This window comes from Symsagittifera roscoffensis, chromosome 7 (assembly GCF_963678635.1).
Source record: "Symsagittifera roscoffensis chromosome 7, txSymRosc1.1, whole genome shotgun sequence".
Taxonomy (NCBI): domain Eukaryota; kingdom Metazoa; phylum Xenacoelomorpha; order Acoela; family Convolutidae; genus Symsagittifera; species Symsagittifera roscoffensis.
This window is the reverse complement of record NC_087068.1, coordinates 30,051,188-30,064,846: the sequence shown is the minus strand read 5'-3', so window position 1 is coordinate 30,064,846 and position 13,659 is coordinate 30,051,188. Positions and strand designations below refer to the sequence as shown.

The 13,659-nt window shown below is 37.5% G+C and overlaps 1 protein-coding gene across 2 annotated transcripts in view; it reads right to left on the bottom strand.

The window, feature by feature from the left end:
- LOC134851118 (dynein axonemal heavy chain 7-like) overlaps positions 1-13,659 on the bottom strand; it is a 46,465-nt gene that overhangs the window by 16,830 nt on the left and 15,976 nt on the right. For both annotated transcript variants that reach the window (XM_063867055.1, XM_063867056.1), the window contains exons 19-31: positions 13,330-13,497; positions 12,953-13,066; positions 7,427-7,603; positions 7,313-7,342; positions 6,940-7,077; positions 6,370-6,531; positions 5,791-5,957; positions 5,311-5,497; positions 3,089-3,246; positions 2,689-2,826; positions 1,257-1,501; positions 637-874; positions 30-222 (exon numbers count right to left, since the gene is read on the bottom strand). In XM_063867055.1, the coding sequence (XP_063723125.1) occupies positions 30-222; positions 637-874; positions 1,257-1,501; positions 2,689-2,826; positions 3,089-3,246; positions 5,311-5,497; positions 5,791-5,957; positions 6,370-6,531; positions 6,940-7,077; positions 7,313-7,342; positions 7,427-7,603; positions 12,953-13,066; positions 13,330-13,497 (2,115 nt within the window). The remainder of the gene's footprint in view (positions 1-29; positions 223-636; positions 875-1,256; positions 1,502-2,688; positions 2,827-3,088; positions 3,247-5,310; positions 5,498-5,790; positions 5,958-6,369; positions 6,532-6,939; positions 7,078-7,312; positions 7,343-7,426; positions 7,604-12,952; positions 13,067-13,329; positions 13,498-13,659) is intronic.

Genomic DNA, 13,659 nt, shown 5'->3' with positions numbered 1-13,659 from the left:
GAAGTGTGACCTTTGACATCTTATTTCACCTTGATGTCGTCCCTCCAGTTGTCTAGATTGTACTTCTTGGTGATCTGTGGCTTGAATGTCTTCACTTGCAGCATGAATGCACTCAGCTGTGCACTGGAGTGTCTCCCACTCCCGCTCACTCCCACTAACAGACCATGACCCATAGGCTGTCGGAGGATACGAGACAGACGACACACGTGCTGCACAAAGTACCTACAGGAGTGGAATATGATAAGCTGAACAGATAGTTGGAAAGTGGAGGATTCGGTCAAATAATAAACGGAAACAATAATCATTTCTTTTTGATTCGCAAATGAGTAATGTATGTTTTGATGTCCAATTTATTACGCGAAAAAAAAAATATTACCTTTTTAAATCAGTCTGATGTTTTTTTTGAAATAACAAAGTTAGTCGAACATCTTTTTTCGCCCCCCTTTCCTCAAAATAATTATATTTTGGTGTCAAAGCCGCCTTTGGCAAAACGTAAGGGTTAGTTGGCTGAGCATAGATGTAAAAAGTTACTAAAGAGGCCGCGTTTTTTAGTGGTGAGCGTGTCGAATTCCCTACACACCCTCCCCCTTCCCTAGCGACCTTATCTTATCTTTAATTCTCTCGAAGAAGACTGACCTGAATATGACAATATCCATCTTGGCATTCATCAGCTGATTATACTCTACCAACTGTTGTTGAATAGCTGCCTTGTAGGGGTCAAACGAGGTGATCTCATCATAAGGCATGATTGCGAAGTCAGCATCCATGTAGAGGTAGTCTCCGAACATCAGGGATTCCATATGGTCTTCGGTCACTTCAGGGAAGTTGTACTTGAGTGTCGAATCGGCCGAGGAGTCGTCCTCGTCTTGAGAAACTGCAACATTTATTGATTATGATTTTCAACACAAAAGCAGCCTTCATTTAAATTACATTTGTTTTTTTAGTGTAGACTAACGTCACATAAATCATAATTCATTGATGAGCTTATAATTCAATTAAAAACTAATAAATTTCGTGGGCCGCGTTCAATTTTGTTTTCCAAATTCTTTTTCTTCATACGATATCTTTTGAGAAAAAGATTCTAAAAACCTTATTTGCCTCAAATTTTTCGATTAGTTCAAAGTTTTTTATAATCGAACAATCAAAATTTCTCTAATTTTAAATATTGGAATTGAGATTAGATTAATCATTGTGTGAATGTAAATAACACTAGCAGTTGAATTTAACAGAGAAAAAAAGAAATTGAAAACTAATACCTGCCGTGTTGGGCACTTTCAGATTAGAGCCAGAAGCATCTCTGCCCAGTCCTCCTATGTTGTTCTTCTGCTTGTGGTTCGAGTTAGAGGACTCCCTGCCCTTGTTACTAATCTGGCCCCCACTGCCGGGGAAGTAGTTGGGCATCGGACTCACACACCAGTCGGGCACTGGGATACCTGTGAGGTGGGCGAAGACGTCGTCGAAGTTGAACTCGAGGATAGTGCTGACCAGTTCTCGGATTTTCCTGTTAATAATTGCCCAGTAAAAACAATTGAAAAAACCGCAAGCGCCACCTGAAAAAAAGCATCTCTCGCCTTAAATTTTGAGCATTATTCATTCGCATTATCCATACTGGAGTTTTTCTTGAGCTTAAAGAAAACAAAATCAGACCTTCAATCCCTTCCAGCGGTCTAATCATCAGCTAGCAAAAATAGTTTTTTAAAATATCGGACCAGCTTATTTATCTCGATGATGAGTGGGGGGGGGGGGGGGGGGAATGGCAGGGAGTTCCGCTTCATAGTGTTGGTTCTTTTGTGAGTGATGATATAGTGCTGATTTAAATTATTCGGACAAACAAACAATATTTGAAATTCTAAAGGCTTTTTTCTCAAAGTGGGTCCAGATTAGACTAAAAGTGAACAAAACAAAAAATGGCTTAAAATTTCACCGGAATTAATATGGTGCAATTTATTTTCGAAATTCGCAGTGAACATTTTTCCCCACAGCTGGTCCTTTCGGCTTTATTTAGTTAATCAAGAGTCACGCTGAAATTACTAAGTTAGTTGATGAGAAAATTATATCAAAAGAAGCCTCTTAGAATGCCCGCCTAAATTTTAGGAAGTAAAATTTCCAAAAATTTGCGCAAAACGTTTAAACTTTGTTTTCAGGCAAAGATTTTGATTTTTGTATAGTAAAAATGACCTTGTTCGGCTATCAACCAAAAATATATTCTCCTATGCAGATTTTGGAGATTGCAATGGACCAAAACGAAGTAACAAAAAACCAACGAACTTAATGAGGAAAGAAGAAAGAAACGCTCAAAAATCGGACCGAATATATTTTTTCAGGAAGCCGGCCAGAGAACCATATCTCGTCTATTCCTTCTCCTTGGGGATATAAGTCCAAATCAAAACTGGAACCACTTCATTGTCATAAACTACTGGGCCTCGTATGACACGTATTTATAGCACCAGGTTTTTCGTGAGGAAACGCCCAAATACAAAGCTCATTGCCACTTTCATTGATCGGACCAATAACGCAACAAAAAGCTTCGCTCGAGAAAATAAATCAGTCTGGAATGCTGGTATATAAAATAAACGGGCTATACTTAGACAGGCCTGATAGCCTTTCATAAACCTTCCGCGAATTGCAGAAATCACCATTAATTAACTAACGTCCCAAATAAATCGATAGTTCAAACGTTACACTCACTGAAAAAGCCAGGTGGAGTCCTTGGCGTCAACCAATCTGTCGTAGAAGACTCTGAGGACCTCGTGGACCCAACACTTGATGAAGATGGTGTCAGTGTATATGGAGTCCTTCTTGACCAGAAACAGCCCATTCATCACTCTAAAAACACATATACTCTCGAGAAAAGGGAAAGAAAAGTATCATATGTGCAAATCGTTTAGTTCCTCGACGAAAAAAAAGTGTGTGTGAAAATTCCCTAATACTTTTTACCTTGCTTTGTAATAGAAACCAAATGCCACAACTATTTAAGCAAAAGAATGTAGAATAACCCCCCCCCCCCCCCCCCCCGCATTCGTGAACTTTGCCCCCATTCGTGGAACCTTGCAAAAGGGGGTAATTGCAGAAAACCGATGTCTTTCACCTGGATATGTCTCTGAGGTTGAATATGTAGTGTGATTTGGCAGGAGTGGGTAGGAGGTTGACTAGACACTCCTGATACACTGACAGAGTGGCAGAGACTAGCTTGCGTCCCAGTTGCTGACAGTGCTTCATGAACCGCTCGTCGTCCAGTTCCAATTTCTGTAACATTATACTGTTACAAACCTCGCGAGGCCCAAAAAGTTAAGTTGCAATTTTGAGCGTCCCAAAAAAGATTTATTGCGACTTTGCGGGACAAAAATTTTTCTGCGCGTCTTTGCATGAGCAAAGAGAGTCCCAAGAAAGAGAAGTCGCGTGTTGTGAAAACATGTGACTTTCCGCGACCAAAACATTCTTGCTTGATTTTCTGCGATCAAGAAAAACTATTGGGGTTTTGAGCGTCCAAAAAAAACGATATATTACCACTTTGCTCTACCGGAAAAACTTTGCCAGTCAATAAACCCGGAGGCCTAAGCTGAAGGTTCATCAATTAGATTGACAGGAGCGCATATAGCCAGCACCCATTAGGCTATAACTTACTCGCAAGAGCTCCACCTTGCGAATTGCATCGCATATGCGATTTAAACCAGCAATCATATGATTGATCGGCACCATCACTACCTGAGCCCCACAATGTCACGAAACCAAGTGTCCCTAATTCTTAATAAGTGTCCCTAATTGTACCCATACAAATCACCAGGTGCGACAAGGAAAACAACAAGGCGACAATGGTTTCGTGCCGACAAGGCCACGAATCCAAAAAATTTGCACGACCCAACAAAAGGTTGAGAACTTCCGCGGTCAAACATTTTTGTTTGACTTGGTGAGAACAAAAACCTCTGCGAGCCTTTGCGCGGCCAAAAAAATTTGTCATTACGAGGCCAAACTGTGCAGTTTGTGATTTGTAAGCGGATTCCGCATCAAGGACGCTCCCTTTGTTCTTCTTTTCTTCTTTCATTTCTTTTGATCGTTCCGACAAGATTTAAGCATGTTTAAAGAATTGTCTCTAGAATCCAGAAACACAGAGACAGAAAATTGTGCGCCTATCCAGTGAACAGTTTAGCCTCGTAATGCGAATTTTTGCACGACTCGGGGGGCAACCGCCTAGTGGGCTGTGTGTATGTATGCGTAGCTAAGATTGCTTCCTTCTTCCACGAATGCTACTTGGTTGTCTTCGCGTGTAAAGCTGTTTTTGCCCAAAAAAATTGTATATTTAAAGATCTTGCAAAAAAGGTTATCTTTAAAGGAGGTTATCTTGCAAGAATCTTGCAAGATCTTTTAAAGAGATGCATCCTCTTTAAAAGAATCTTGCAAGATTCTTGCAAGATCTTGCAAGATAACCTCCCTTGATCGACTGGGGGATGCAGCTATTTTACGACTTTGCGCGATCTAAAGTTTTCTGCGCGACTTTGTGCAATTAAAACGGTGCTGAGCGACTTTGTACGACATAAAAAAGATATGTTGCAACTGAATAAAAAAACCGAAAAAAAAAATCTGCGTGACCATGCGCAACAAAAGATTATGCGCGACTTTGTCCGACAAAGAAGATTGTGTTCGGAATTGTGCGACAAAGAAGATTTTGAACGACTTTGCGCAACAAAAAAGATTCTATGCGACATTGTGCTACAAAGAAGATTTTGAGCAACTTGCGCCTTTCAAAAATATATTTTCGACTCCGCTTTTGAGTATGCACGATTTATGCTGCGACTTTGCCTGAAATATGATTGAATTAAAATTATAATTTATAGTTTTCACAAGAAATTTTGTGGCGATGTTTGACCAGAACAATATAAAGAATAACATTATAATGATACACTTAGGAGGAGGTTTTTTCCAAAGCAAAACTTAAACGTCAAAAAATTTTATTTGAAAATTTTTTTGCAATTTATGCAGCAACTTTGCGCAATCTCAAGCTGCTTATTTGCGGGACTTTTGGGTCTTTGCCCAGCCAATTTAACTTAAGCCGAGTTTTTACTCGACCGATGCTGCAACTTTGCGCGACTTATGTTGCTTCTTTGCGCAATCCAACCTGGGTTCAAGTGAAGATTTTGGTATCACGGCGGCAAGTTTACAAGCATTTATGTTCGCGCCCTTAGTGACAATGTTCGCGCACGGGAAGAAATTAGCTTAGGTTGATTTTCTGTGGTGGGATTTGTTGCCTTACTCCTAGATGGGATCATAAATTTTTCATAAACGATCATAAATTTTAAGTCAGCATGTACTCACCTCTAGATACATGTTGAATTGGGTAGTGAATATTCTCTGCAGTGACTCATTGGAGAAGGAGGAGAAGGCGAGTACGTTGAAGTGGCGCATGAATCTGGGGGACACTGAAGAGGCCCCTCTGAAGGGATTCATTGCCGCCATCACTTGTGTGTCCATGATAGTGGCCTTGTTGTTTTCCTTGTCGTACCTGGCGATTTGGATGGACAGAATTGAGGAAACTTGTTAACCACAGACACTTAATATAATTGAAACACAAGCTGTGTTTATAAATTAATGGCGATCAATAAAACACAACATAACCAACTGACGTTGTAAAAAGCGAATCTTTTTTGAAACTTTGAGTTCCATAAAGCAAATAGCATCACAACGAAAAATCCTATTTGATCAAAAACAGTAAACGCAATTTGGCAATACGAGATTTATAGGTAGCTTTTCCCAAAATTTTATATAAATTTAATATGTTTGAGACCCGTTTCTTACCAAAATTGGTGGTTGAACAATTGTGCGAGTAGTTCAACAGCCGGCTGGGATCCGAACTCCTCTGGCTGTGGCATGTTCACATCATCCACCATCAGCAGGGCCTTCTTGCCCACTGGGGGTCCAAAGAAACCCTTCTTCCTCTTCTCCAACTTACTCATCACGTAGTCCTGCACAGAAACAGAAGTTATTTTAACCACTTGGCAGCATTTTATGAAGAAAGCATTTCAAAACCGAAATAAGTCACCAAAAAAAATCACCCAATTTTTTACCATGAACATAAATTTGTAAACTACTTGAACACCCCGTATGTGGGGACTTCTTTTATGCGTAGAAATCCCTCATGCGCGAAGGACCAAATGCCCAAATGTTATGTCAGCCAACCAGAATTCAGAATTCATAAGTTTGAATGAAATAAGCGACAAAATCCTTTGGATTTTTGGACCATTTGAAGGGCGTTCATTGGATAAGAAATTTCGCGCAATCGGTCCTTCTTGCACGAGAATAGCCCCCTTGTAAGGCTATTTTGGTGGATCAAAAGCGTTAGAAACTTAACTCAATGATGCAAACAAACTAACTGACCAGTGCCTGTGTGGCGGTGGTCTGAGTGGCGAAGTTGACCCACATGGGATGGTGGGTGGTCTTGGTGGAGTCCAACTTGAGGAAGTGACTCATGATCACTGTCTTCCCAGTCCCAGTGCCCCCAATTGCCAACACATTCGAACTGAACTGCACACTCAGAGCCTAAGTAGCCCACTTAAAATGACTTTCTTTTTCCATTTTTCGCACTATGCTTTCTCTGTAATTTAAATGTCAATCTTTTAATTTGCGCACTTTCACTCCAATTTAACTTACTCCAGTACAATTTAAATAAAGATGCAGAAGAGTTTAAGAAGGTCGGGCGTTCGACAGGGGACTAAATGAGATGCAAAGACAATGTAGACACTGTATATCAAAAAGAAAAATAAAAGAAAAAATGTTGAACCGAGACTATCACAGTCAAGAAATAACGAGACATTAATTGAGCCTCATCGGATCGTTAAAAGACTTCAAAGCCACTATTTTTGAAAAAATATCAGGTTCCAAACTAGTAAATTCACTTGCTGATGGCAATGCGATCACGGCTATCAAGTTTATATAAGATGTGTCTACCTGAACTATGTAGTTGAAGCGTATGGACTCTGTAGTGGGTATGGTCACTTCATGTATGGCCTGTTTTGAGGCCATGATGTTGTTGAGGTTGCTGCTTCCGAGCTGTTTCCACGTCACCCATTGGCGCTCGTAATTTTTCTACGAAGAATCAAATTTTATTTTGAAAACATTGAATTGCGTAATAACCTAGTCCAAGGGGTTTGTATAATGTATAAAAGGGGGTTGCTGCGTGAGATACTGGTTGCCTGCTTTCAAGTAGTCTAAAATGTAATAAAACGCTTCCTGTATTTTTGAGTACATCACAAACAATTTACTAATGATGATTCATGTGACTTCATAAAGCACATTAAAAAAAATAAAAGGAAGAATTTACCTCTCCCTCTTCATTTTCGATCAGGCAAGTCTGAAACAGTTATGAACATTCAATTTTGAATCAATTTTCAATTTTTTCAAAAATGAAAAGCAATTTTCATTTAAGATTGCTTACCTCGTAAACAACGTCGAAACAATCCTCGGTTTCTGGGAGGGGTACAAAGTTTTCCAATTGCATTTCTTGGAAGTCAGGAGTGGCGCACAGGCTGCGAAGAAACTCGCCGAACTTCACTCGGCTTTCGTCTGTCAGGTAGTTTCCGAGTGCGTGATTCAGAGCAAATATCATCAGGTTCTAAACAGTTCGACAGTTCAATTCAAAGCAAACATATAAACTGATCGTAAATCGCCATCTTGGTTGCAGAATGTTTTCACAAGATTTCAGAAGGGCTTCTGAAAGCTACAATAAACATTACAAAAAATGGTACAATAAATAGAACAAAAAATGAATTAAAATACACAAAAAGATACATTCAACACACTCATTAAAGTCTGCATTACGAGTCAAACTTACGACATGCAGCAGTTTGAATCTGTCGTGTTTGTGACTTAGGTTGGCTTTGGCTGCTGTTTTCGCAGCCAGTAGAGCCATGTTCCGCTTTCGTATGATAGGGTCATACCTCCTTTTGGCTTTGTTAGCTCCCCCAGGTTTGGCAACCGAGGGTACAGCTATTTTCTAACCAGACAACATAATTGTGCTTTGACGAAAAACCAGCAATGACTACAATTTTAAAATGAACTAGTTCGAAATGAATTTTTTTTATCAAAAACGATCGTATAGTTCACTAAAATAAAAGAACAAATAGGTAATATTAAAATAATGCTACTTGAAAATACTTGAAATTGGCTTGATTTTGGGGTAGCAGCACAATCAAAATTTTCGAAAATCAATTATCATCTTCTCTGCTCTTATACACCAACCAATGCTTTGTCATGAAGAAAGAAAAAAATTCAAAACTCTGATCACGTGTTGTATAGAAAAGTGCTTTAGTTAATTTTCTAGGATCGTTGACCTTCGAGATTACAGCATTTTCTACTAAGAAGTCCTTTCAATTCAGTTATTTCGAAAGTCGTAAGATAGCCGTTGCTAGAAAGTTTTGAACAAAATTTTTTGAACTTTCTTGATTTAACGTTCAAGAGAATTCTGCCGTACGAGCAGAAATTTACGGAAATGACTATTTTGGAGAAAAAAGAGCGCTAATTAGAGTTGACGGACTTTAGTGAAGCCTGATTTTAATGCCGCGTTAGTTTTTAAACTTTCGTTTTGAACCTACCACTGGAAACTGATTTGAATCGATATTTGTGTTTTTAAACAGTTGAATTGGTCAAGAAGGTGGCGTGAACTTTTTCTCCTAAGCCAAATTTAACTTCGCATCATCCAAAAAAGGAGAAAAGCACAGGTAAAATAGCAACAAAAAATTATTTAACGAACAAACAAAACTATTACTTTTTCATATTTTTGTTGTTTTTTATGATTAATTAAGCTTCATGGTTGAAATGCAGGAACCAAACAAACTGATGACTTTCTGCTGAAATGTGTCAAAAAGCTTCACAAATATTCGAGTTTTTATGTTGAAATAAACTTATGAGGGTGCCCAGCTGTGATCTTTAGTTTTCCATTGAACAGTTTTGAGTCCGAAAATTGAAACATCTTGAGCTAATTACAGGGATTTTTGTTTGAGCAACCGACAATTTTTCCGACAAATTTCTCCGACGATTTTTGTTTGTATAACCAAACAAGAATGCTCGTATCATGCGAAGCCCAGAATGTTCCGACTGCCTTTTAAGGTTTATGAAGCAGCAGAAATAACATAAAAAAAATAAATGAAATAAAAGAAAATGAAAATTTTTTTTTCTAAAATTTGAAATTTTTTATGAAAATCATCCCCCCACACGCCATATAAAGTACAAAAAGGTAGATTTCGTTCCTTGTAAAAAATCAATTATAATAAATAAGCTTCGTTCAACCAATTTGGAACGATTTATAAGACGGATTAAATCTCTGCTTACGCGTTAATAGCGCGAATTATATCGCGCGTTTATTGTCCCAAACTGGCCAAAATGGCCAAAATGGCAATTTTTAAACCCTCGTAACTTTAGAAATAATGATCACAGGTGAAACATTTTTTCAATTTTAAGCTCAGGACAACGATACTTTTTGAATGAAATAAAAAAAAATTTGTCAAAAATGGCTAGTTAAAAAGTCGAAATTTGTCTGAAGAAAAAAAAACCCACCCCGAGCACAAATATTCCGTTACTTTCGTATCGAAAGTCGGAACAACAACGCATTATAACTACTTATGCTGTTTTCGATTAAATCATTTTAATTACTTTTATTTCCCATATATCAAACTTTGGCCATAAAAATTGAAGATAAAAATCAAAATAAAATGTAGATAAAACGACAAATATGTGCACAAAATATTCGTTCGACTCATCAGTTGAAAACTAAAAGTGCAATTTCTGTGTCTCGTAGATTCAAAAATTGAAACAAGACTGCTCGTATCATTGCGCAGCCCTGAATGTCCCGACTGCCTTTTACGGTTTATGAAGCAGTATTAACATTTAAAAAAAATGTAATAAAATTAAATGTGTTTTTTTCTCTAATATTTGAGATTATTTGAGACACACGCCATAAAAAACAAAAGGATAAATTTCGCTCCTTTTAACAAATCAATAATGGCAAATAAGTTTCTTTCAATCAATTTGGAACAATTTCTATGACGGATTAAATAGCACGAAAGAGCGCGAAATATATAGCGCGTTAATTGTCCCAAATTGGCCAAGATGGCAATCTTTTAACCCCCATAACATTACGGAAAATGATTACAGGTAAAAGATGTTTTCATTTTTAAGCTCAGGATAACAATAGCTTTCGAATGATTTTTAAAAATCCGTCAAAAATGGCCTGTTAAAAAGTCGAAAATTGTCTGAAGAAAAAAAACCCACCCGAGCACAAACACTCCGTTACTTTCGTTTCATAAGTCTGAATAATAAGTTACCCAGAGATAAATTTTAGAAGAGGAGCCTTATAGAAACAAGACTGCTCGTATCAGGGCGAAGCCCTGAGTGTTCCGACTGCCTTTTAAGGTTTATGGAGCAGTAATAAAAGAAAAAAATGAATGAAAAAAAATTAATTTTTTTTTTGAATTTTGAACTTTTTTATGAAAACTATCCCTCGACACGCTACATAAAGATAAGAAGAATACATTTTGCTGCTACTAACAATCCATTATGGCAAATAAGTTTCTTTTAACAATTTGGAACGATTTCTAGAACGGATTAAATCTCCGCTTACGCGTTAAGAGTGCGAAATATAGTTAATTGTCCCAAATTGGCCAAAATGTCAATCTTTAAACCCCCACAACTTTACGAAAAATGGTCATAGGTAAAATATCTTTTCAAATTTAAGCTCAGGACAACAATACTTTTCGAACAAAATAAAAAAAATCCCGTCAAAAATGGCTAGTTAAAAAGTCGAAATTTGTCTGAAGAAAAAACACTCACCCCGAGCACAAATATTCCATTTTTTTCGTATCGAAAGTCGGATTAAAAACTGTTGTCAATTGATAATCGTTATCGTTAGAACTTCAATGTGTGTATAATAGATATTAGCTTTCGACAGAAAGCTGCTTCTTTGTGAATTTTTTTGAATTGGTAACGTTACAGTCAAAGTTTTTAAGACTGACACAGTTATTTCGATCCCATTTTAATTCTGAATCCAGTGCCTTTTTTTTCCAGTTTTCGAAAAAGGTGACGGAAGATTCGTGCTCGGGGTCGTTTTTTATGCAGACAAAATTCTACTTTTTAGCTAGCAAATCTTGAAAAAAAATTTCAGAATCATTCAAAAGATAATGTTGTCTTTAGCTCAAACTTGAAAATATATTTTATCTATGATAATTTTTATAAAAACTTATGGGTGTTTAAAGATTACAAATTTGAGCAAATGAGACAATTAATGGCCGGTATGTTTCGCGCTATTAACGCGTAGTCGGAGATTTAATCCGTCTTAGAATTCGTTCCGAATCAGTTGAAGCAGGCTATTTGTCATACTTGTTACGTCACTAGGTGTGAAATCGATCACTTTATACTCTATGTGGCGTGTGGGGGGATAATTTTTGGAAAAAAACTCGATAAAGTTTCTAGGTTCGTTAGATTTTTTTCTTCATTTTTTGGTGAAAATTTCATCAATATTGTTAAAACAAAGACTGCTCCAAAGACCTTGAACGGCAGTCAGAAAATTTGTGAATTTAAGGTCCTATTTCTATAGAAATTAGGATTGATAGAACTGTCAATTCATCTCTAATTAATCTAAACACGCTCAGTTGACAAAATCATATCACTTATTAGCTCGAAGCGACAACTCGTGGAATGCGGCATTTGGTTGAAACGACAATTCGCGCTTTTTGAAATCAATGAAAACTCACATCAGGCAATATTTCGGACCAGCGAGAATTCAAAGCAGTAGACTGAGCGGTAAACACTAGTTCACGCGCACTACTTCTCTCCTGTCGAATAGGATCGCAGCGCAGCAAAGGTTGCTATTTGCCAGAACCTTGTTGCTCGGATCATTGAAATTTGGAATGAGCTTTGTGTTCGAGTGTGTTTAGTTTTTTTTTCTTTTTTTCTTTTTTTTCATTTTGCAATTCAAACGCCATTAAACGCCTTTTAATTTGTAATTTAAACTCCATTAACAAATTTTGAAATGTTTTCCTCAGTGTAAAAATAAGGTGAGCGAACAGGCTTATTTTAATTTTCAACCAAAGTGATTTACCACAAATAATCATCCATTTGTGTCGAGTAATAAATTAACTTAAAGCCCTTTCAGTCGTGATTTATCGACATTAAAAATATCAAAAGTTTTTACCAGTGTCAAGAAAAACCGGTTGATATTTTTGAACTTTTGTCTAATTTCGAGCAAGTAAAGCAAGTGAGCGGCCTTATTATGGAAGAATGAGCCATAAAATTTCAGCTTCACTCCAATTAATTTTTTAAAAGGTTTTGGCGCCTTTTTTGAAATAAAAAACAGTTTCTGCAAAAAAAATTCGAAAAAAAAAACAAAATAGATTTTTAAAAAATTTCCAAGTTTTTCTACAAAAACCGTTATTCGATCTGCCTATCGTACTGTGGCTGTCGAATATGCCAACATTGTTGGTTTTCTTTAGAGTGTTTTATCACACCACGCGCAAAAAACATGAATAGTTGATGAAAGACGTGAAAAAAAAACACTTTTTATATGGTCGGAATATTCTGTGATACTTGCACAGAAACCGGCTTTCCTTGATACGAATTGCTGTTTTTTCTCTAAATAGTACCGCTTGAATGCTCTTGACCACTTGTAGCTTTTAATCGATTGTCCCCTATTCAATTAAACTGTGTAGATCATGTGATGGCCTGAAGATACCGGAATCCAGCCATGCGGATACGCACTAAACGTACCGAAGGTTGTATAGGTTTCATTCGCCCACTAGCTTAAAGACCGTATTTTTCTATCGTATCGATATTAAAGGACCATTTTGTGCTGGCTAAGGTGTGTGTAGACGGTTGAAAAATGCAGATCCTTTATATCTTCTATAGTTTACTGAACACTTTGCTGTTTGCTGAACAAGTTTACTGAACAGTTTGCTGGTGGATGATGACTCACCACTTGCCAGTCGGTGAACTGGTCGGTATTTCTGCCCAGATGTTGACTGATGAGTCCCTCGTACAGATTTATTACACTCTGGGCCAGGTGGCTTTCAGAGCACACAACCAGCATCTGAGTACATGAAATATTTGACATTCAAAATTATATTCAACCAAGGGTGAAACGAGGACAACTGTGTATTATTTCACAGCCAGAGAAAAATTGGCTTATCTTCTCTTCGTCGAAAAAAGATCTTTGACGAGACGAAGATAAAAAAAATAGTTGGTTCTGAACTATTTAAAAAATTTTTAGCACCAGTTATTAGCATTACCTTAGAAAATTAATTTCAACTTCAGTATGAACAGTTTTTCAACTGAAACTTTTCACAATCTCACCGAGCACTGTGCGTGAATGAACTCGAACAATTTGGGGAGGAAGAATTCAACCATTGCTGCAGTGTACCCTGACTCTGTCAGTTTGGTCTGTCTCTTCAGCCAGATGTTCACAAGGGGACGCCAGCCCAGTTGGGACTGTTCAGTGTAGATCATACCACATCGGGATACCTAAACACACGACAGCACGACAGTCTTAATTAAAGTAAGCAATTAACTCGCTGGTACTTGAAACAACCCTCAGGTATCATATAAACCGGCCAGACATACGGAGCTGTTACATAACATTGCTGCGAATTGTCCGATTAACTACAAAAACTCTTTCAAACAACA